Source organism: Cydia amplana, chromosome Z (genome assembly GCF_948474715.1).
Source record: "Cydia amplana chromosome Z, ilCydAmpl1.1, whole genome shotgun sequence".
In the NCBI taxonomy this organism is placed as follows: Eukaryota; Metazoa; Arthropoda; class Insecta; order Lepidoptera; family Tortricidae; genus Cydia; species Cydia amplana.
Window position 1 is genome coordinate 12119977 of NC_086096.1, and position 24355 is coordinate 12144331.

Genomic DNA, 24355 nt, shown 5'->3' on the forward strand with positions numbered 1-24355 from the left:
TGAACAAACATGAACATCATGTGGGAATTGACAATGTTAACTAAATTAGAACATCGATGCGTGATAAAATTCTTGACAAAACAGGGTAAAAATCAAAAAACCATAAAAGAGGAAATGGATTGTGTTTACCGTGAGTCTGCTCCTTCTTTATCTACCATTCAAAAGTGGTCAAGCGAGTTTAAACGTGGAAGGGAGAGTGTTGAAGACGACCCTAGACCTGGCCGGCCTGTAGTAGCTACTTCACAAGAAAATATTGATAAAGTGGAAAAACTTATATTGGAAGATGGTCGAGTGAAGGTAAAATCTATAGCACAAGTAACCAATCTCTCTATTGGTACCGTACATGATATTATACATGACCATCTTAATATGTCAAAAGTAAGTGCAAGATGGGTTCCGCGAATGCTGACTCGGCTTCAAAAAGACATGCGTGTAGCTTGTTGTTCCGATTTTATTGACCTGTGCGGTGAAAATCCTGATGAGGTGCTGCAAAGAATAGTTACTGGAGATGAAACCTGGGTTCATCATTATGACCCAGAGAGTAAACAAGAGTCCATGCAGTGGCACATTAAGGGTTCAGCTCATCCCAAGAAGTTCAAGGTCATCCCTTCAGCTGGCAAGGTCATGGCCACGATATTTTGGGATTGTGAAGGAGTATTACTGATAGATTATAAAGAAAAAGGTGTAAATATCACAGGACAGTACTACGCTAACATTCTACGTCAATTAAAGGATGCAATCAAAGAAAAGAGGCGAGGAAAGTTAACCAAAGGTGTTATGCTTCTGCATGACAACTAGGGCTTGCAATTCGAATATTCGAATATTCGAATTTGTCGAATATTCGACCTGTTTTGATATTCGAATATTCGGCCGCTCAGGTTTCGAATATTCGAATATTTTTTATTACTATAAAAAAATCTATGTCATCCGCTGTAGTTACAGTTTCTGTGTGTTTTACGGGTATTTACAGTGAATGAGGAACGGTAGGTACCCAAATACGAAGGAAATAATATTTTTACTGTATTCCTCTCGATAGACTTCGTGAATACAGTGAAACCTAACTCAATTTAAAAGAAAACGAAATCAAAAAGTATGTTATTTTTACGGTGCGTAAGTTTTAAGTTAAAGGGTCATTCTGTTTATTCAGTACAAGCGTACGTTAAGCGAATTTTTGAAGTCTAAACCTTGCCACTTATTGCAATTCTCAAATTTAATCATACCAAACCTGCCCAACTTGGTAATCTAACCATGCACCTTTAGCTGACGAATAATCCACCTAGTACTCAACTAACTTTTTCCCTTAAATATTCCAATATTATATAATTAGCCGACCATTAGGAATAATAACTTGCCAAAACAAATAAAGTCAATAAAGATTCAAAATACAATGAAATTAAAGGCCTTTTTACAGGCCTCTGAGTGATTACAAGTTAATTTAAATCGGAAAATAATTACTTACCTACTGAAAAAAATATCTTACACACCTAGGTGTTTGGATGGTTAAAGTTATATTATTTCACGCAACTACGCATTTATAATAAGTTTTATCTAGAAATATTAAATACGTAAAATTTTGGCGTTTTACTTGTTTTTATAAATTTGGGCATCTTATAAATAGTAGGATGATAAAATCTAGTCAATTAAGTGGATTTCTGCCAAATATCCTTAGTTTTAGCAATATGTGAAAAAAGCTTTTGAATAAAACGATAATAAACCGATTTCTCGTTCCTATTTTATTTTTTATAATATTCGAATAATTATTCGAATATTCGAATACGTCGTCAGAAAAAGTCGAATATTCGAATATCTGAAAGTTTCGAATATTTGCAAGCCCTAATGACAACGCCCCCGTCCATACTGCTCATATTGCCAAGGCAGCTATTGTTGAATGTGGGTTTGAAACTGTTACTAACCCACCGTATAGTCCGGACTTAGCCCCCAGCGACTTCTTTTTGTTCCCCAATCTTAAAAAGGATCTGCGTGGAAATAAATTTTCCGATGATGAAGCATTGAAGGCGGCAGTGGAGGAGCATTTTTACACCAAAGATAAAAAATATTTTTATGCAGGATTAAAAAAAATAATTGATCGATCTTTTAAGTGTATGATAGGGGGGGAGTATATTGAAAAATAAAAATATCAAACTTTTCGTACTTGTTTGTTTTCATTCTCATACCGAGAATATTTTGAACACCCCTCGTATGTTAAACAATTACGCTTTTTTATTAATTTAATGAATTAGGTTTTCGAAGTGTGTACCACCGTTTTCAGCACAAAGATTTAATTTTAAACGGATTTCATTATTTAGGTTTACAAAAGTGTTCTTTATTTCTTCGGAAGCCGTTCGAATTTTTATTAATAATTCTTCTCCAGAGTTCACTGGTGTTGAGTATTCCTTCCTTATCTTTCAGAGTTCCCCATAGAAAAAAACCAATGGCGTTAAGTCGGGTGACCGGGCGGGCCAGATTAGGACGTTGCTTCCACGGCCAATCCACCTCTCAGGGTATTGTTCGTCTAGCCAATTTACGAACTTCTAGGCTGAAGTGGGTCCGTCGTGCCGGAAGCACATAGTTCTTCGGGTTTCCAAATCCGTACACAAAGTGAATATCCGCTAAATGAATTTTATTTATTACAGTCAATCAAATTTAAAGATGTTATCTTGCGCATATCTTGTGTGACATATGAAATATGTCATTTTATTGACATCAATTTCGTCATTTTCGTCAAACTATCAGCCAGTTATCATAAAGGTAAATAGTTTGTACTCTCGTGATTGAGAACAGAACAAAATTTCGGTAGTGAAACCTTTTTGTAGGATATCAAACTTAATTAAGTGAAACTGGCTAATAACCATGTAGTTAGTGCGTCTGCGTGTAAAATTAGTTGGTGGCTACGTCACGCATAAGGGTGTGTTAGAATTGAGATTTTTTTACTTGTGATTTGTTTTAAATAATTAATATCTCTTAAATTAAGGGTTTTTGGACTATGTGTTATATAACTTTATATACTCTAAGTAGGCTCTAAAATCGTTGGTTTAAATCTTTCGGGTTATTAAATCCCGCGGTGTATATAACCCTATTACCCTTTGAATGACCTTTTTCACGTTTTCTACAGCAATGCAGTCGACTGCAGCAATTTTGAAGCGCGACATTGCTACCGACTGCATTACTGTGGTAAATGTCAAAATCGAAGTTCCTATCTGGATTTTGGCGTCCATTAAAAATAAATAATCAAAGGAGGTCATCGATCAAATGGCCCGGAGGACAAGCCATCGTTAACTGGTAGAGAATGCCTTATGGCATTAAGTCCGCCTCTTGTATTATAAGGTTTTTCTTTTGTGCAATAAAGATTAACCACTTTATTCATAAACTTTACGGGCCTGATTTAGTTCAATTATGTTTATCCCTTACTTACAAATACATAAGTTAAAGTGACAGATAAGGACAAACGATTATTACTATTATTAGCTAATTGAGGTTTGTAGCGCGTTTATGAATAAGGGGTTAAAGAAATAAAATAAATACAGATGATGACAGTAATTATATACGAATTTTATCACGGAAAAAGATTTAATATTGGGTGTAAATGAAACGGGAATTGGAAATATAAAATAAAATGATATTATATTATTCATTTCCGTAAGTCAAACCATCATCTTTATTAGCATTGACATAACGCTCAACTTCGCACAAACCGTATGGTTTTTCACTAAGGAGTAATATATTCTCTTTACGCTAAACTTTATGGTGGGTAGACAAGTCTGTATACTTGTTTGGAACTAACTGCCACAGTCTGTCATAGCCATGTCATAGCCTCATAGCTGACATATGTGACACATAGAAGATACCGCAATGTATGCATGCATTGCGCGTTTTATAGGAGCTTGGCCTGAGGTGTGTTAAGTAAGCGCGCAACGCATACCGATGAAACTGGGTAAGATAGTCATGGGAGAATTAACGGTCGACCGGATCGCGAACTCTCGGCTGTTGAAGCGGAACGATCGTCTGCCGCGAACATTGAAGTGAGACGGAGATATGGAAGTCGATAAAACGTTCTCTACAGTGAATCAGTACCCGCCATTTAGGGTAATTTAAATAGCTTGGATGATTTAATAATGGTTTTATTCCATACAATATTACATATACGTGGGAGATTTTTTGTTGTTACACTAACATGAGAAAGAGATTTGAGAAAGTGAAAAACAAACCCACTGTCCATTTTCTCGAAGCAACGAAAACATTTTCAAAACAAAAATGGTTAATAGTAATTAAATGGATTAATTTACGTGAGAGATTTTTTTGTAGGATATAGTAAATATACAGAGCTTAATTAACATGTAATTGTTATGTACACATAGTTGTTATTTTTATATAAAAAAATATTTTTAATAAAGAAAATTATTGGGAGCTGGTTTTGGTGTCAAGCTGGGAGAAAATATAAATACATAATGAGTATATGTTTGAGAACTGCATATTAAAAAATCTCGAGTGTCGGATTCATGTTTTGATATATTTTTTCTATTTTAATAATAGTTTGGATTTATTAAAACCATGTGACATATTTTGTGGAGATTTTTTTTTAAATATAGTATTTGCAACATAGGTTATCACATCTCAAAAAATCTCTAGTGTGAGAATTCATGTAGAGCTCTCATACATTATGAACTGTGCTGACCCGCCTATTTCTGCTGGAGGAGTCTCAGGAGAAAAACGCAAACTGGAAGTGATAATATCTGTGTTTTCTTTGCTTTATTTATTGTTTCCTTTTTGAAGCATGGTGTTTTGATCTATTACTGTTATTTAATTTATTGATTAACAATTATAATATAAAACTCCAACCTCTGAATATCTACAAGTGAATGTAAATAAGCCGGACAGTAATGTTTTTCCCTTTGTGGGAAGTTGGAGTTCACAGCCTTCACAGGCAAGACTCAGTGTTTGCAGGAGTGCTCTAAAAGTAGATTGTAGCTTTATTTACGTTCATAAGCGTATTGTAATATGCCTACGTAAATAAAAAACTATCTGCATCTTCTTATCTTTATTATGTAAAATAAAATTATTTTTATATTTTGCATTTATTTTATTAATCCACCTGATTCTGAAAATTTACTTTTACAGTAGTGTACAGCAGTACGTATCGCACATTTATCGATATCGATAAACAGTAGGTACCGGAGCGGAAGTGTAGCATTGTTTTTTTGTGTTGGCAGTATTGACATGTATTTGGTGTGTTGGCACAATGTACGTTCTTAATTCGGTTTAAGGCTTGTTCGAGAGTGCCGACCACTGACCATCCAGCCTCTAGACATAGCATAGTCGCGCTACCCCCTCTGCCACACATACGGTAGCGTTACTCCATCTTCGAGTCACGCCTACACCGCTTACTTCAGTCGGCGGACCGGGCTCGGTCTAGAAACTTCGGTAGCTCGAAGAAGTTTTTGCTATCAAAAATGCATTATTGTTGTGTCAAATTGTGTGGCAAGAACACTAAAAACTCTGGTGTACAAAAAAATGGCATTTCATTTCACAGGTAAGCCGATTTTTTAGAGCTATGGATAAAAAATATTTTAATTTAAGCGTCTCATCAAATTTGACAGCGCTTGAAACTCGATGACGTCTTTTAAGAAAGTCTCTTTCTATCGCGCTGCATCCGTATACATCCTTTCTTGTCTTTTATTACGTGACATTCCTAAGCGCAAACTAGTGATGTCCATATCCATAGAATGCTTGGAGGATATAATCATATCATTTAGTTGTATCCTCCAAGATAGAATGTGATTGTTTACTATTGACAAGGTAATTCAATTCAAATCGCATAGGTATTTGCGAAAAATTCACTATAAAACAAATAAATAATATGAGAATTACACTTACGGTCAGGTACCAATTTTCCCTTGAACATAAACGATATTGTCAATTCAGCACTACATAGGTACTCGTATTACTTTTAGCGATTATAAAAACATTGCAAATTTAAATTAATCACAAGACCAATTTTATACAAAAACACACGGTTGCAATTTAAAATGCATTATTTTGATTCCATTTTTGTTGAGAATAGTGGGCGTCGGTTTAACTTTTTAATTTTTGCTTTTTTTCTGTGTACGACTGCCAACATGGCAATGATACTTGAACATTCGGCCAAATAATTTAAACTTCATTTAGTTAGATTGTGTTAAATAACATTTCATTTACATAATAACAAATAAATATTTGATTTAAACCATGTAATAACTCTTAATAGAATTATACAGGGTGTTTTTAATGGGTGGGTATAGTAGGATACCGCGAATACAGGGTGGATTTTCTTTTTGGCTCAGTGAGGGCAGCTACCAGATCCCGTACTGCTACGAGAAAACGGTCTTAAGAGACCTTCCCTCGATTTCAAATTAATGAAGATTGGCATTTACAGATTTTGGAAAAAACATACAGGATACGAGAAAAAGGTCATTTTTGACAAACTTTTTTTTTATGCCAATCGATCCCATTCCTATTGAGGATCAAAAGCTTATATGGAAGCAAAAAAAAATTTCCGGCTAGAAAAGCCACAAATCGAGGAAAACTTTTCCCATAATATTTGGCCAATCAGTCCTGTCCTGTTACATTTAAGAACCATAATACTGTATGAAGACATTGCTGTACGAATGATGGGCGAGGTAGAAAATTGTGAATAAAATTTCACATTTTCTCCATAGTAAATGTATGGAATTTTTTTTTATTAATTTGTGGCTTTTTAGTACATTACCGTAAGTCGACCCCTAGGAAACTATTGATACTGGATAGGAATGGAATCGATTGGCATACAAAAGTAGCATGTGAAAAATAAAAGTTTTCATTTTCATTCAAATATTATGGGAAAAGTTTTCCTCGATTTGTGGCTTTTCTAGCCGGAATTTTTTTTTGCTTCCATACAAGCTTTTGATCCTCAATAGGAATGGGATCTAATTTGAAATCGAGGGAAGGTCTCCTAAGACCGTTTTCTCGTAGCAGTACGGGATCTGGTAGCTGCCCTCACTAAGCCAAAAAGAAAATCCACCCTGTATATAAAGCCGCAACCCGACTGATTAATTGACATAATTGCTCTCCCAGAAGGGGGTTCCTGGGGTATTTGACTTTGATACGGTCGTATAGAGGGGGTGGTTTGGTGACTTCCAGAAAAATCCGACTTTTGGTATACCGGATTATCCGACTTTTGGTCACTAAACGGTGACAGATACGTGGGAGATGCTCGATCAAATGTCATAGAGGGACGCTGACAGTTTCTGAAGCCGCCATTATTTTTTCAAAATGGCGGATTCAAAATAGCGATCATTTTTCAAAATGCTCCCAGCGCGCTAAAATTTTGGTCACGAAAACTCGGGGTCACCTAGCTGTATTCCTATGGATTTTTTTTTTAATAAAACCAATATGGCGGTAAAAATGGCCACTTATTTTTTATGAAAAGCTTCAAAGGTGAGAGATAGGTGGGGGGTGCTCGACCAAATGCCATAGAGGGCCCGAGACAACACAAATTGCATTTCAAAAGTTTCAAAATGTACTAACTAACATAAGAACACCTTGTAATACCATGGTTGCAATAAAGAATTATGATTATGATTATGATATGATTTTTTTTTCAAGTTGGTCTGAGCGCGTTGAGATTTGGCATGCGGCGAGCTTGGGGGCCCAAGATTAGTATGTGAATTATTTTTTATTAACACTCAAAATGGCGGCGGACACGGGCAAAGGAAAATTTCCAAGTAGGTTAAGCGAACCCAAAGGGCGAATATCAGGCTGGGAGGCCGAAGGCTGACCCGCCGAAGGCCCGAAGCTTTCACCCCGACTTCCAAGCGTGCAACCCTCAGTAATTTAAAGCGAGGCCGAAGGGCGAGCTGCGTGAATGAAGTGCTTCCAAGCAGGGATGTTGCGAATATCCGCATCCGCATCTCGTCTCGTCTCGCGCTTCTCTAAATCCCATAAGACGCCTTTTTACCAATAGTTTATTTTTAAATTAATTATATAAAGCAGATACACCTGCTAACGAAACCACAACGTTATGGGTTAATGTTTTCGAACGAACGAATCAACATAGCATTCAAAACATGCTTGCATATTATTACTGTTATTACATTATTGACCGTGATTGACAATGTTATTATTCAACGTGTCACATCACTAGCGCCCGGCAGATATTTCTGTCTGACGCCCACGTGTGTTTGAACGGACCAATCACGGCACGAGACTCGCTCACCTCGTCCCCCGCACCCCTGTATTTTTGGCAGCATCGGTTTCATGAAAGAATTGGCCTAAGTTGAGTCTAGAGGCTGGATGGTCAGTGGTGCCGACTCTTAAAACGTAGTGATTAATTATCTTTGGTTGAAACGTGCTATACCTGATATCGTCCATGCCACGCCGATTTCATGCTGTCGTTAAAAATAATGACTCCAGCAATAATTATTAAGAATTACTTGATCTTAACCAGAGATGGTTCAATTCATACTTAATTTACTTTATTTAAACTTTATTTTGGTGTCCCTAATTAAATGTCCAGCCTTACAACATGCTAATTAAATATTCGCAACAACATGCTAATTAAATATTCATTTGTTATTTTAGAAATAAATATTTCCAGGAATACACTTGAAAACGGGAATGTTGGAATGATAACAAAAAGGTTGTATATTAGATACTATTTTAGACCTCTATGTTAGACTAACTGTCTATAATACTGTCAAGTTTATAATCTGTCGTAACCCGTGATCCATGTTGTTAATTATTTTCATCTTCTCACAAACTTATTCAATAAATATTTGGATGATCACTTCATCTGAAAGCACCACTGCAAGCGATGCGGCTTAATTTTGCATGATGTATGATTATTTTGTCAACTATTATCATAATAGTCTCATTGGCTCCCAGACCTTAACCTGAACGAGATCTCGAAGTTAAACTCCGTTGAGGACACCAGTAGTGCCAAAACAGACATGAATTCTCAACCTCATATTCGAAAAACCACTACCCTTTTTTGTTAGTCAAGTAAATGTTTATAAAATTTATTTCCGGTGGATGAACACTAAACGCAAAATACGCATTGAGGATTGCCTCAAATACTACCAATATTAAAAAAAAACTATTCCCATAACGAATGAAACGCAAATGAACTTAATGCCAAAAAGAACCCTTTCTCGATTTGCACTTTCCCCAATATGGGCCAATTTCAAATGGGCTGAAGCTCTTAAAAACCGATACACAGAAGGCTCTTTTCCCACAATACCCTAAATTTTAATCACAGAACACCCGATTTCCATAATGATTGATTCACAAAACGGCCTTTTCCCAAAATACACCAAATTCTTGATTAACATTGGCCACTTAAAAATGAAGTGTCAATGTTAGACGTAAAAGGAATCGATGTCATCATTTATTGTTTCTTGAGATTCGCTTGAGAAAGGCGCTCCGCTCTCCTTTATGACGGGTACAGGTACAATTTTAGTCACAACAACAAAAATTCTAATAATTGGCAATGTGCGAATCGCACTACAGGTTGCTTCGCATCCGCGACATTAAATAAAAATAAAGACACGGCACTGAATGTAAGTGACCATGTCTGCAAGAGGCACTATAATGAGGACATACGCAATGTTGCCATAGATTCTTAATAAACATAATTTGTAAGAAAGAAGTATGCAGGAAGATGACACCGGTAAGAAAGTTTTTGAAAAAATTGTGACAAATTTGCATGAAGCCGATTCCAGCTTTAGTATGTGCTCTTTTGTTGACGTAAGAAGTTCTTTATATAGAGCCAGGCAGAAGTTTCTGAACCAAAAGAATACGGAGTTTAATCGGTTAGAAAATGTCAAAGTACCTGATTTATTAGCCCACGAATTTTAGACAGTGGAAGATGGAGACACGGAGATAATTTTAATTTTTTCGACGAAGATTTGTACCGAATATATGAGAAAATCAGCGGAAAAACCAATACAATACTTCGGTGATGGAACCTATAAAAGCAAGCCAAAACAATTTAGTCAGTTGTACACTATACACGCTAACATATAGACGCTAGCAACACTATACCACTGTTGTACCTGTACTGTTCGCGCTGCTCCCGAATAAAAGACAAAACACTTATACAAGATTGTTCACGTTGCTGCGAGATGAAATGGGAGTAATTATACGCAAGTTTAAATGCGTTATGCATGTGAATCAGTGTACCCGAACTGTGAGTTGACGGGATGCTATTTTCATTTCAATCGTGCGCTTTTTAATAAAGCAGCATCAATAAAAATGGATACTACCCGCGAGGGCCGCAAATGTACTCAAATGTTATACCGCTGTTTCCGAAGTCAATAGGAGATATACAATTTTTGGGTGACACTACTTAGCGAGTCTCCAGTAAGAAATTAATTACATGGAAGACACTTGGTTAAAATTAGGAGCCCACAGATTGAGTTGCTCTCAAGAAAAACACCGCACCAATAATCCGGTCGAGGGCTGGCATCGACGGCTTAATATTCGCATGCCGCACAAGCCAACCTTAGTGCGATTCCTATATAAACTAAGTCGAGAAGCAGGGTTCCAAGACACTCGCATAAAAAATCCGTTGTTCAGTGAGGCGAAGAGGCAACGATGTGACATTGTTTTTGATCGCAAGTAATAACAGCAATTATCGGACCTCAGTTTGGGATTAATATCCGCAAAAATGTTTTTAGAAAACGTCATCAAACTGAGGAAACGTCAGAAATAAACGATTTAGATTTAAATAGTAGCCAATTGTTAACCAAGGGTTGAAAGGCACCCATTTCTGTCGAGGTAGTTTGGCGCTCGAACGCAGCGAGAGCGGCGCCAATAGTCCGAGACGGAAATGGTGCGTTTCACCCGAGTTAAACACTCTACTTTTCATATCGAATGCGAGGAAACCAAACAAAACAAGGCAATTTCACAAAATCAGTAATTAAACTACCTAATAGACCTACAGCCATGATTTTTTTCATTAGGACTTACTTGCAATCGGAGACTACATGTGTGAAGATTAATAACCCCTAGCGAAAACATATAGATTGCAATATTTACGAAAACACACATATTTTAACAAACTGGAGTAATTTTAAAATGATTTGTTCAATATAGTATGAAAATCAGCGGGATGGCCTCTTACTTTTTCGTTCTAAAAGCCATAACAGACTAATCTAAATCTAAATCATTATGGAAATTAGGTGTTCTGATACTTTCCCGCATTTTAAATTTAGGGTGTTTTGGGAAAAGAGCCTTCTGTGTATCGGTCTTTATGAGCTTCAGTCCATTTGAAATTGGCCCATATTGGGGAAAGTGCAAATCGAGAAGGGTTCATTTTGACATAGTTCATTTGCGTTTCATTCGTTATGAGAATAGTTTTTTTCAATATTGGTAGTATTTGAGGCAATCCTCAATGCGTATTTTGCGTTTAGTGTTCATCCACCGGAAATAAATTTTATAAACATTTACTTGACTAACAAAAAAGGGTAGTGGTTTTTCGAATATGAGGTTGAGAATTCATGTCTGTTTTGGCACTCAAAAGGGTTGACGGAGTTTAACTTCGAGATCTCGTTCAGGTTGGGGTCTGGGAGCCAATGAGACTATTATTTATTTAGTATTTGACCATTAGTGTATTTTTAGTTTAGTGTCGCATGCACCGGAATGCAAAATTTCACCATTCTATTACTGTTAACCAGTTATTATAGATAGTCAAGTTGTATGAATAAGGGGGTTAGTCACCTGTCCCGAGTAGCTGTTGAGGTGGTTTATGCTGTGACTGGAGTGGCGCGGTTTAAGCGCGCGGTCTACCGCCGGTGGCAGAGACTTCACATTGCAATACTGCATTGACTGGAACAACCATAACATACGACATCAAGTACAGCTGATTTATTTACATTGTAGGGAAATCCGAATGATACAGGAAGTTTCTTTTATATAGATTTCATTGCAAATGATTTGGCTGCTTTTAAAACGTCGGAATACACAGGTTCCGCTGGTCATTCTGACGAATGACAAAAACAAAGTTCGTACGACCTCTTTCTTTGTCTGTGGAGTAAGTATGTGGGACCGACATATTACTTTTTACTCTTATCCATAATTTTGACCGATGATTCGTATACCTAGATTATTTTTCTAATTTGTTGTAATAACTTTACTTTGTTTTAATATTCATATTCAAATAAATGATTTAACATGAAATCTTTGAAATATGCACACAATTCTTTTTTTTACAGGTGTATTGGTCGAGATTATTTTTAGCCTTGAGTACAGCTTGTAAACATGGATGCAACTGAAAGTAACGGTCGCGCTTTCATACAGACGAGTTTACATAGGTACATCTTGCACCTTACTCCTTTGTTATAAGGCGAAAAATGTAAACATATTTTTGACATCGACTGTACAAAATGAAAAGCAGTATGTGGTGACGTTAACGCTTATGCCACGAAACATACGTTCCGTGGCCCTCGGGTAAGGTGAGTAACATCATAGACAAAAAAATACATAGATTGCTCAAATGCTCACTCCATACATCAGTTTTAGTACCAAAAAGACTATTAGCATCTAGCATCGAGTAGCGGAACTATCAGTACTGCTACTTGACAATAGATGTATCTATCGGAAATTCTCGAAAATCTACCGACCGGAAAGTCTTATCTCAACAGCGTAAGACTTTCCGGTCGGTGCTACATCTATTGTCAAGTAGCAGTACTGATAGTTCCACTACTCGATGCTAGATGTAGACACTGAAATTAATAGTCTAACCTAACTGATGTATGTATGGAGTGAGCACTCTTGTCTTACTATATTTCTCTATGGTAACATGTTTCATCTAGAAAGTGGTCTGCGGCTGCTAGTTACCGGGTGTCCGGGCGAGAGATCCTCGTCATCGTCGTCGGAGGCGACCGCGGCGGGCGCGGGGAAGCGGGCGGGCGAGCGCCGCCGCGCCGCGCCGACCCCACTCGCCACTCCCAACGTGCACTGCATCTTTAAGTATTAAAAATGAAACATTCTTGATTTTATGAGTTTTTTGGAGAACATTGGAAAACAAATGTGATTGGAAAACCCGAATGAGACCTCATTGAACAGATTCTAGAACCACTTTTACCTAACACGTAACTGGTCACTTCACGTTGATGATTTTTTCTAATAACTAAAGATGCGTATACATATATAAAGGATCCCAAATTAGACTACTTTTCGTAGTTCTTTTTAAATAAATCAAATAATAAACTTACAAAAACATTATCATTGGAATCCATGGGTTCGTTGTATTTTGGTCCAAGGTAGGCATCTTTTTGCAAGTTATTCTTTGATGTGACTCCTAATGTCTTAGGTGGCCGAGGCGGCACTGGTGGTCCTGTAAGAAAATAATGTTTTTAAGATTTACATGCTACATTTTTATATAGTGCAATGTGAGACCAGCGGCTAGGCTAGGTATGGCTCGCTAAGATATAGGCGCCCAATAGTTGCGGGCCTCGGACACATATAGCCAAAACAAAGGCTTATAAATAACACGTATTTAAACACGCTCTAATGTATATTAAATAACAAACGTACCATCGTCCGGAATGCCGTTTTTCTTAGGGCCGACCGCCAATTTGGTAAAAGATTTTGTCACAGACCAGTCTCCTGCAAAAACACAAATATTTAACATTTACATTTGATCAATCGATCTGTCAACATTGTTTGTTAAAACGAAGTGGGAGATGTGTGAATAATACATTGCACATGCGATTCTTCCTTTCTTATGACTAAATACATAGTAATGAGCATATTTTAATAGCCAAGGTTGAACTGCGCACAAACACGATGCTAGGACCCTTTCCCACTGAACATTCCGTTTTTTGCCCGTACGGTTTTCTGCATGATCCCGTTTTAGTAATTCCGTAATATAGAAAACGTTCACATGAGCACGTAGACTACTAAAACGGGATCCTGCGGAAAACCGTACCCGGAAAAAACGGTAGCTCAGTGGGAAAGAGCCCTTAACAAAATCACAAACTGAAGACAATTTTCATAAGGAATAATACTTGTTCGTGCAACCCTTTGTTCTTTGGCTTGGACTATTCGAACATACCTATGTTTCAGTGATTTGGCTTGTGATCACTGTAGATATCCTATACACATACTTGTAATAAATAATATAAACAGTATACTTACCTATATCGCAAGGCCCTCAATTAACACGATGGGAAGAATAATACTCACAGTGGGACCACTCTGGACAAGGGTGGCAAGAGAGAGGAAATACTGGAAGGAGGTGGAGGAGGCCTTTGCCGACAGGCACATTGAACTAAGAGACTTCATATAAACATTCAAAACTAAAAAAATACTACTAAAACATTGAGGTATATACATACAAGAGACGACATCTCGAACAAAATGTTTCCGCACCTCAGAGAAGTGCATGCACTTCTTTGCTTTTAGTACGTCACCGACCACTGACGAGATGCCACACGTGTACAGAAAATTTAAAAAAAATTAAAAATTAAAAAATGCCTTCGTGCGTGTTAAAAAGTTGCAACAATAGCACAACAAAATATAATAAAAGGGATGGAATAACATTTCACCGGTAAGCAATGGAATAACTGTTGATTTACTATTATTTAGTTTTCAAAGTAAATGTTTGGTCGTAGAAAAAGTATTGTATGCAACGTTGTTTTACTGAGTCAAAAAATACCTACTCGTGGCGTCTTTATTAACAATTTTCGGCTTCGCATGCGTGCATGCACTTCTCTGAGGTGCGGAAACATTTTGTTCGAGATGTCGTCTCTTGTATATACCCCAATGTACTAAAACCAACAAACATGTTCAGAATAAAGGGCTATATAAATAAATAAATACTTACCAATGTTAGAGTGGCTAGCGTTGAGGGACTTGCACTCGTCTTCACTGAGGTTGGACTCGTCGGAGAAGTCGGCGTTGTGGTGCCGCAGCGGCTGGCTCAGATACATCTGGTTGCCCCGGCTGTCCCCGGCGAACCCCCGCCTGCTGCTCGTCACGATGTTCCGAGGGTCAAACGTAAATGCACGGGAATCCTACGATAAATTGTGTTGTTTGATCAGTTACAGTTATTTATTTTTCACTACGTATAGTATATATATTTCCCAATAAGTCCTAATCCCAATAAGGGCCTAGTTTACCCTCTGGATTGGAAGGTCAGATGGCAGTCGCTTTCGTAAAAACTAGTGGCCACACCAATACCTGGGATTAGTTGTCAAGCGGACCCCAGGCTCCCATGAGCCGTGGCAAAATGCCGGGACAACGCGAGGAAGATAATGACGATAGTATATATATTTAATTAGTTACATAAGCAGTCAAATAAAAAATAAATAATGATTCGTCATCATTTACCTGGGCGCGAATCCCAGTGACGCACTCGGATATTCGGATGTACGGCCCTGTGCCCTCTGGACACTCGTACCGCTCGTTCACAACCATGGGACCCATGCTGTTCTGGTATGTACCTGTAACGTACATATTATTTCGTAATACGCAATTGACACATGATTTTATTTCATTACTACACTGTACTATACTTTTCTCAATAAATTATTTGTATTTGTATTTGATTATTCAATTTTATGTCATTACTGTTATGGTAGCTACATCAATACATAATGTGAGACGCTGAATATTAGGTTAGGATTTCGCTTGGCTCACTTGGGCAAAAACTCGCAATAGCATTGAGAATAAAGTTGCGGTTAGTATGAAGAATGCTTAGAGTACAGTACAGATTAGTACAACTTACTATTTAAACTGATTCATCTCTTACACTTCAATATTTTTCCTACATAACATAATTTTCTTGTTGATGTCATCCTCATCTTACCACATTCCTGATTGCGTCCTAAACGAGTCAAGTGCGAGTCCGACGCGCGCACGAAGGGTTCCGTACCATTACGCAAAAAACCGCAAACCCTTCGTGCACGAGAATCTCACTCGGCCGGTTTTTTTTATGATTAACTATTACGCTCTCGCAAGACTAACAACATGAAAATACATTCGCAGTTTAAGCAGGACAGTCATACTTTGGACAGATATAATATTATATGATATACCAAATATATGGGTTTTTAATGGCATTATGGCAGTACAGGCAGTGAAATGTCGTTGGTGCTTGAACAAGCTAGACCTAGTCATGGAAGTAAATAGATAACCTGCAGGAGATTTACCTTAACAGTATTTAGCCATGACAGTCAACATTTACCTACGAAAAATAGCAACTTAAAGGTATAATATAATATTATGAGAAACTAAACTAAGTTTATTTTGTGTTAGTGTTAAATATTGTCAAACAGACCCTGTCCACCAAGGCTTGTAGCCTGTGCAGTAAATTCACTCAGTATCTAGGTACTAGAAAATAATGACACTTGTACCATAAATAGGAATACTTATTTGACATGGTTTTATTTGGTTGTTGTGTTTGAACAAAGACCAAAAATCATATCAAACTTCAATATGGAAGTGTTCTTTCATACAAAATGGTATCAGCATTGCTTGTCTTATTTGTTGTCCGTTTATTTCTTGTTTCATATCATTAGTTCTTTATTCATGTTGTTTGATCTTTGATCTTGTTTTTATCATTATCTTCTTTGGTCAAAGTCTCTTGGCTCTCCCTTAATAAGTCTTATTCGTTTTTTTCTCTTTTAAGTTTTTAAATCCACAGTTTGCAAGATTTATCCTATATTTTATTAGCTACTAAATCATTCATGTATTACTTTAATTTAGATTTAATCAAACATTGCAAGATAAAATAGACTATCATTCAATTGAGCTGAAACTTGACAATATTTCAGATTATGTAAATAAGTTGTGTTGGGGTGGGGGTTGGGCAATGCAGTATTAAAATATGGTACCATTGACCTGATCTGATTATAGGGATTTTAGGTGGCCATAGGAACACTGTGATAAATCAATGCAACCTCATTTTGTTTGGGTTGGTTAGAATTGCCTCAGTGAGATTAGTTGACTGTTGGCAGAAACATACAGTCAGCGATAAAAGTGCATATCATAAATTAAATGTTTTAAAATAACTTATTTTATGTTATACTGCAACATCAGCCAAGAAACAAGAGTAATAAGTCCATTGAAAGTCGTAGGTATTAATGCATACTATACCTCTCACATGGACCGATGGTCCCTATGATAATTAGTTCAACTCTGTTTTGGTTGGCGTTAATTAAAAAAATAATTGAAGTAATATGTTTTTACGATATTTTTATTACATATATGTTAGATTTCTATATACCTAAATGAATGTACTAAATACCATATCAAAATTACAGCTACTCCATCCATCATCCACCATCATACGACAGGAGAAGTAAACCTACATGCTTAGTAGATGAAAAGGCTTAAATACTGGTTATTTTTGTGAGAAGAATAGAGCCAAGTACTTGTTATAAAAACTTAAAACAAAAACATGAGATATAAAAACCATAATTTGCTATAATTATTACAAATTTCTAAACATCCGAGTTACAAACAAATTTCAATTCCAATTCAGTTTTATTCCTCAGAATTATATTAAATATGTTAAATGGTAGATAAAATAGTGCATATAGGTTTATAATTTAAGGTAAGTTATAGTTCAGTTATTTTGTTAATGTTTTCCTATTGTCACTTTTTGTTTAATAAATTTCCTTCCTCTAGTTCATATCTCAAGCAATACAACAAAATAACTAGATAAGTTACTTTACTTTTATTTTTTTTACCATTTTTGAAACTAGGACTCACCATTCTCAGTGGAAGTATCCTCTGTAGCTCTTAGGCCACACACGCTACATATTGCATCAACCCACTTTTCCATTTCAGCTTCGCAATCTGCTTCGAGGTGATAAGTCCTGGACTGAGTCTGGATAGTGAACACAGATCCTCGGAGCTTGGGGTCCAACAACCCACTTCCACTACGTTCCATATGAAGCCCTGCATCAACCTAGCAAACACACACATTACAATACGGGAGGAAAATGTCAAACCAGGAAAGATTTACATTATTCAAATAAATGTAACGGCTGGGGTTGCCAATGCACTGATTTACAAGACCGTTATTTATTTGCATACTTTTACAATTGAGAAACATTTATTGTCAGTGTTATTTAACTAAAATAGGAATATTAAATGACAAAAATTTTTTTTTTTAAGTTCACTTACATTTATTTTTATTTTGGACATAAATACAGTTTTATTCCTTCTCTCTTATCTCAAACAGTACATTGATATTAAGAATATATTTTTGAATGTTTTGCTTTCTGTGGCAAGGTTGATTTGTGCAAGCTAGTTAGCAAAAAAAAAACTTATTTACTCATGTTGGGTGTAGAAAAAACTTAAACAATACTAGATTAACACGAGCAATATGCTAGTTTTTAATACCTGTTCACATAAATCAAGGTTGATAGTGCCCTTGAGGCGCCTGCAGTTCCTATCGGCATAATAGTCCAAAAAATATTGACCAGGCAGTTCTCCAGAATGTCTCAAGGCAAACCATCTCCTTCGCCATTTCTGAAAACATAAGTATCACACTACATAATTCAGGAATATATTTTAAGTAAATTGGTTATTGATTACATTCTAATCATACCAAACCTAGATAATTCGATCAAGGATCAATGTGTCAACAAAGGTAAAAGTTGCTTTATTGCTTACCGTTCTCCAAATACGTTTTGTCGGCGGTGATTTGGTCAACCACCCCTCGAAAACTATATTTTTAGACATTGTTTTAATTAACCTAAGCCTAACAAAATGAATCACTAATGATTAACAATGACTACATTGAATTATTGTGATTGAAAATATCTAAATTGCGACTTGCGACATTTGCGACTATTGTGCATTTCACAGATTGTAAATTAAAAAAGTTGAGTTGTGATGAAACTAATGTTGCCAGTGATCAATAACAATAACTTCTTTCTATAATTAAACAACTGTACCGATATTCGGAACCTAAAGTAATATATTGAGAGTGGCAACACTGTAGTTAGTCGTATTGTCCTTTTCTAGCATATACGTCCATCTCTCTCCCACACCCCCACCACTTCAGGCAGTTGCGTTTGACAATTTTGACAGTTAGAAACAAACGCAAATTACCTCATTGGCTTGCTGTTTTTCCATCTGGAAGGTCGTGAAGCTAAACTGCTGGTGAGTTTTTGAATTTGTACCCCAGTTTAGCTGACTATATTGAAAAACAGTTTCTAACGGCTTTTGCCGTTCGAAATAAATATTTAAATTTAGTTGTCCGTTAAACTATCTAGCAAATAAAAATGATCCGGAATAGTGATGTGCAAGTGTTTTCAAAGGCTGCCTGCGCGCACCGTGGCTATGCCAATGAAAATACTAAAACACATGGTAGAAAACACATCGAGCTGGTAAAGCGTGCACGTGTCACCATTATAATTTAATTTTATTAAGTCTCTTCCGAGTCTTGTTAGTTTAAATCTTTGTGTGTGTATAATAATGGTTGAAATTATATAATACTTAAATGGTGATGTGTGGAGGTATACCCTTTCAAGTGATTTGTGTTTTCGAATACGAATGGATCGGATAGTTAATACGTGTTACGTAGAACCTACGTATTAAGGTAGAAGCTTATAGACGTGTAGGTTTTTTATCTGTCCAAGTATCTATCAGCAATTTATCTTTTTATCCCGTTCCGGGTTAATATAATATTGCAAAATTAATTTTTTGGTAATAAACTTGCTGATAAATAACGTGTACCCGAATAGGAGTCGACGATATTTCCGCTATAAGGGACACAAGGTAACGAACAAACCTACATCGCAAACATTGCATTTATTTTTGTGGAAAGTGAGTACTTCGGCAGTACATAAACTTAAATCTGACTAGACATAGAGAGAGATTAGCATGGCTCTGCGCAAGAATGACATGCGAATTCGTGAAGTATTTCACTCTGTATCTATCAACTTATATCTCTCCAACTAGATCTTTGATTTATGTAGGTAGGTACCTACTTAAATATATAACTTAGCAGGTACTTACAGCTTTATAGGTTAAGGAAAAGAACTCTTGCATGTAGGTGCTATATGTGCTTGTGTTATTTTGAATTTGAATAACTTGATTATTAATTCTATACGTAACTACATATAAGAGGGTCAATTCTTAAGCCTACTTACCTACCTACATAAATAGTACACTTAAAATAAACGTTTCAAATAAAATCGGAAGCCTGTGACATGGAAGGGCATTAACGATACGGGAATCTTTAGATTGATTCATTGACGAAGACGCATGGTTTGGTTCATATTGTCAAATTATATTAGTTAACTGTAGAGTTAAAGTTTAGTTTTGGCAAATCTGCGCGTCACCGTGAATGACACTTTCTAAAAGTGCCTGTTAAAGCCGGCGTAAAGCCTTTCACCTTGTCGAGCAAGGAACCCGCAACTTAGGGAATATTACCCATAAACTCAGGGTATTTGATTTGAATGATACTTATTCTTAAACTTACGTTTGTTATGGTTCCACCTGCTAAGGTGCGCCTAAGAGAATCTTTTATTCGTTCACAAACTAACGTCAAGTTATTTGTGATGAAACCAATATATTATGTACCTATCTAAACCTGCGCAAGGCTGCCATGTTTACACCTGCGTAAGGTGTGCCAAAAGAATCTTTGATTCGTTCACAAACTAACGTCAAGTTATTTGTGATGAAACCAATATATTATGTACCTATCTAAACCTGCGCAAGGCTGCCATGTTTACACCTGCGTAAGGTGTGCCAAAAGAATCTTTGATTCGTTCACAAACTGACGTCAAGTTATTGATGATGATATTATAACCTATGTAAGCCTGCGCAAGGCACGTCAGACATATTCACAGAAATATAAATGATATGGTCATAACACAGGCGTGCGAGTAGACCACAATCGCAAAAATATTACAAAGATTGAGTTGTAAATATCTCTTTTTAGAGAATGTAAAAATGGTTTAAAATAATGTTTTGGGTAAAAATCAGTCGAAATAGGCAAGGCTTCGTTATTAGAGTTTTCATTTTTGTTTACCAATCTATTTCAAGGGTCCCGAACACCCTATTGGCTAAACCCGAAATTGGGCTAATTAACTGTGGTAAAAGTGAAAACTGCTTTCCATTTACATAACATTTCTAAAATTATAATAGGTAAAATAAAAACCTAAGATTCCAGGCCTATCTCGACTCATTTTTATTTTAAAGATGGAAAAAATCTTTGCACCCTAATATAAAATTGTGGTCTGGAGACGCTAAGCCTCATAACTTGGGTGGCATAGATAATACTAAGAGATTTAGTCACCTAATTTCGACTATAAGCCCAGGCAGAATATTGATAATTAGAATAAGGAGTGGTCAATCCTCCAAGGTCCATACAATCTGTGGACTCTAATTAAATCAGGCTCGGTAAGCTCACGACACGACAGAGCTTACGATTCCATTCTGAAATAAGCTATGTTTACAATATATATTACCCATGGTGTGAAACAAACAGCCTGCTAAGGTGTACAAAGGGTCCGTTTAACGGCCCTATAAACATCTACAAACCTTTGAAGTCTAGGCCTGCTACAATATGACAGACTAGAAATAAATACATATGATCCCAATGTAAGAGCAGCTCACAGTTGCATAAATTATATTTGGCTGGAGAGCACTTGTCTTTCAGTTAACATGTTTACGAGTACCTACCTATGTACACGACATGACCAAGGTTACCTACCTTTTTACATAATTATTATATCCCTGACTGCCATGGTATATTAGGAAAATTATCATGTGCTGGCGGTGCTGCACAAGCATGTTTGAAATAAAATATACAAAACTGGCCTAACGGGCGTTTATGAATTATGTATTTTACACCCTTGTGTCTGTATTGTGACCCTGGAAGTTTTAAACCACCTGTATCGTAAGTGCTCCTATGCACGGATTAAGTTTATAATAAACTACCCATGCCCTAACCTCAAGGGCAAGTGCTTCTATGCACGGACCAGATACTGTTGTCACTTATTTCACTTATCATGACTTGTCATAGTTTGATACTACACGTTTAATAAATTTAAGACCGTGGAATGTACCCACTACAAAAGGTTTTTAAAAATAGTGACTGAATGGTTTGTACGAACGGTTCTAGCACAGTTTCTGGGCGGTCACGTCTAGGGCATGACCCTCTAGTTCTCAATTTATACAAAATTATAGCATTGTGATACTGTTCGCTTTGCACAATAAAATAGGGGAACAGGAGCACGCCTTGCGAAAAGGCGAAGCTATTTTGAAACGCAAACCTTTCAAAAATAGATTGAAATATATAAATAATTATGTTTTTGGTGTGGAACATGTAATTGTACACCCAAACAAATGCAATCATTTATTATATGTTAGCAAAACTCTGCCAAAGTGTTAGTCTGTCTCTACAGTGTAACCTGAAGGCATGAATGCACATGAATCTCTTGAAACATGGTGGATTAACTAATTTACACCCCGTCTGTGTCTTGCTCCTACCAAATCCACAAGTTGAGGACCTCAACCTATCTAGGCACCCTTCTTGCTCGAGACCTGAAAAAATAATCTCATGCAGTCAAGTGTCGGAAAACCAGGTCCACACTCTTAGCACTACCGTGAATATATCTAAGAAGTCTGTATACTGCCTTCCAGGAGGCGGGATGTTAATAGACTAGCCTATATAGTAGGCCAGAGATATAGTATACAAAAGCACACTGGCCCAAATCCAGTAATATTATATGCACTTCAGAATACAAAATAATTGACTATTCTGCGTATATTTGATATCAAAAAGTTACAATTACCTACCCTTAGGTCATAAGGAGGATAAATATACATAAATATCAAATATATTCGACAAAGTGTTGACCCTAGCATTGGATAAAATAGAGGTTCCTCTTAAACGGCATCTGCGCTGTTGGCTTTGGGCCCACGGGTGCCCGGCAAAAGGTCGGGGACCCCATGGTTCCGCACAGTTATTGCAAATAATGTAAAATCACAAAATTAACACAAATTTTCATTTTGGTTAAAAACACATATGCGATGAGCTAAGGTTTCGAATTAAGTACCTTATTCTTAATCTGGAAAGAGAAGACTGAATATTCAGAATTAAGCTATGTCTATGAATGGTTTACATAAATTAAGCCACTTTAGCGTTCAGAAACAATCAAGTTTATGTCTACTAGTAGGCACCAGATAAGGTAAACTACTCATACTGCATATATAGACAATAATGAGTACAATTAAGGTCACTTGATGATAGCTAAACATGAACATAAGCAGAATGAGCTGCACCTATACAAATATCATTGATAAAGCTCTGTGGCAATTCTACATTTACCATTTGAACGCCAAGAGCACCAAAAAGCGTCGTAACTAGTGCCCACATGAGTATTATGATATGGCTTAAGCTCTCAAAGTAACCTTCACAATTTTAAGTAAGGTTTGTTTAGGTCCATTAGCTCGCGTTCGCGTTAGTAAAGCGTACAAACGATTAAATGCATTTTATAGCTATAACCAAATAAATAGCTCACACTGGCTCACAGTCATTAAAAGAATTCAGTAAAATCATTAAAAGTATTCCCTATGATATTTTATTAAGTACCTACCCAATATTAACTTTGTGGGTAGTGATAGTGATATAACGAATATTTAAAATATTCGTCTACTTAATCCTGAGGGATTCTGGAAATAAGAAAGGTCTTGTCCTTGTTATATCCTGCAACTGCTTACCTTACTAGATAATTATTATCAAATTTGTCAATAATTGGGAGTTATAAATAAAAACTACTCGAGTACTTTATGATTTTTATCTTTTCATATTTTAATTACATCACTCCATATCACAGATGTTGTATGCTCCCTGAAGAGTAGACTGACTTATCTTCTTTTACATAGTCTCACATACATATAATTAAGTACTATAGCACCCTTGTGGTGACTCACTTATTTTCGTTGAAAATTTATAAGTACCTACATTAAATACGTATATAAAATGGAAAGTTAGTATCATAATATAATGGTATATAAAATTGTATGCTTTACTAAATACCTCTCTCCTCACATGTATTAAAATAAAGGGTGTACTACATAATTAATTAATTAATTAAACACTCCTAATATAATAATATTACATATACATAATATGTAAGTACATGTATAATCACATTGGCTTGGCGTCTTCCCACCACCAGGCGATAACAAACACGTCTCAATATATTACTTTAGGTTCCGAATATCGGTACAGTTGTTTAATGACAGCGTTTTACACAAAAATAAAACGCTAATTAAATAACTTACCATATTCGGAACCTAAAGTTTTAATCCTGCCTGGTGTAAATATATAATTTTGAGACAATGAGGTAATTTGCGTTTGTTTCTAACT

The 24355-nt window shown here is 36.3% G+C and overlaps 1 protein-coding gene and 1 non-coding gene across 2 annotated transcripts in view; one reads left to right on the forward strand and one right to left on the reverse strand.

Annotated features, from left to right (window-relative positions):
* Positions 1 to 18821, reverse strand: part of LOC134661335 (uncharacterized) — a 45194-nt gene extending 26373 nt beyond the window's left edge. Inside the window, exons 1-9 of the mRNA XM_063517367.1 lie at positions 18640 to 18821; positions 18367 to 18495; positions 17731 to 17929; positions 15346 to 15458; positions 14840 to 15029; positions 13549 to 13620; positions 13227 to 13348; positions 12850 to 12975; positions 11731 to 11838 (exon numbers count right to left, since the gene is read on the reverse strand). Of these exons, the coding sequence (XP_063373437.1) occupies positions 11731 to 11838; positions 12850 to 12975; positions 13227 to 13348; positions 13549 to 13620; positions 14840 to 15029; positions 15346 to 15458; positions 17731 to 17929; positions 18367 to 18495; positions 18640 to 18708 (1128 nt within the window). The 5' untranslated portion in view covers positions 18709 to 18821. The remainder of the gene's footprint in view (positions 1 to 11730; positions 11839 to 12849; positions 12976 to 13226; positions 13349 to 13548; positions 13621 to 14839; positions 15030 to 15345; positions 15459 to 17730; positions 17930 to 18366; positions 18496 to 18639) is intronic.
* A 980-nt stretch (positions 18822 to 19801) lies between these two features.
* LOC134661960 (U6 spliceosomal RNA) lies at positions 19802 to 19905 on the forward strand. The gene has a single exon (XR_010098005.1). It is a non-coding gene; the product is annotated as a U6 spliceosomal RNA (small nuclear RNA).
* The last annotated feature ends 4450 nt before the right edge of the window (positions 19906 to 24355 follow it).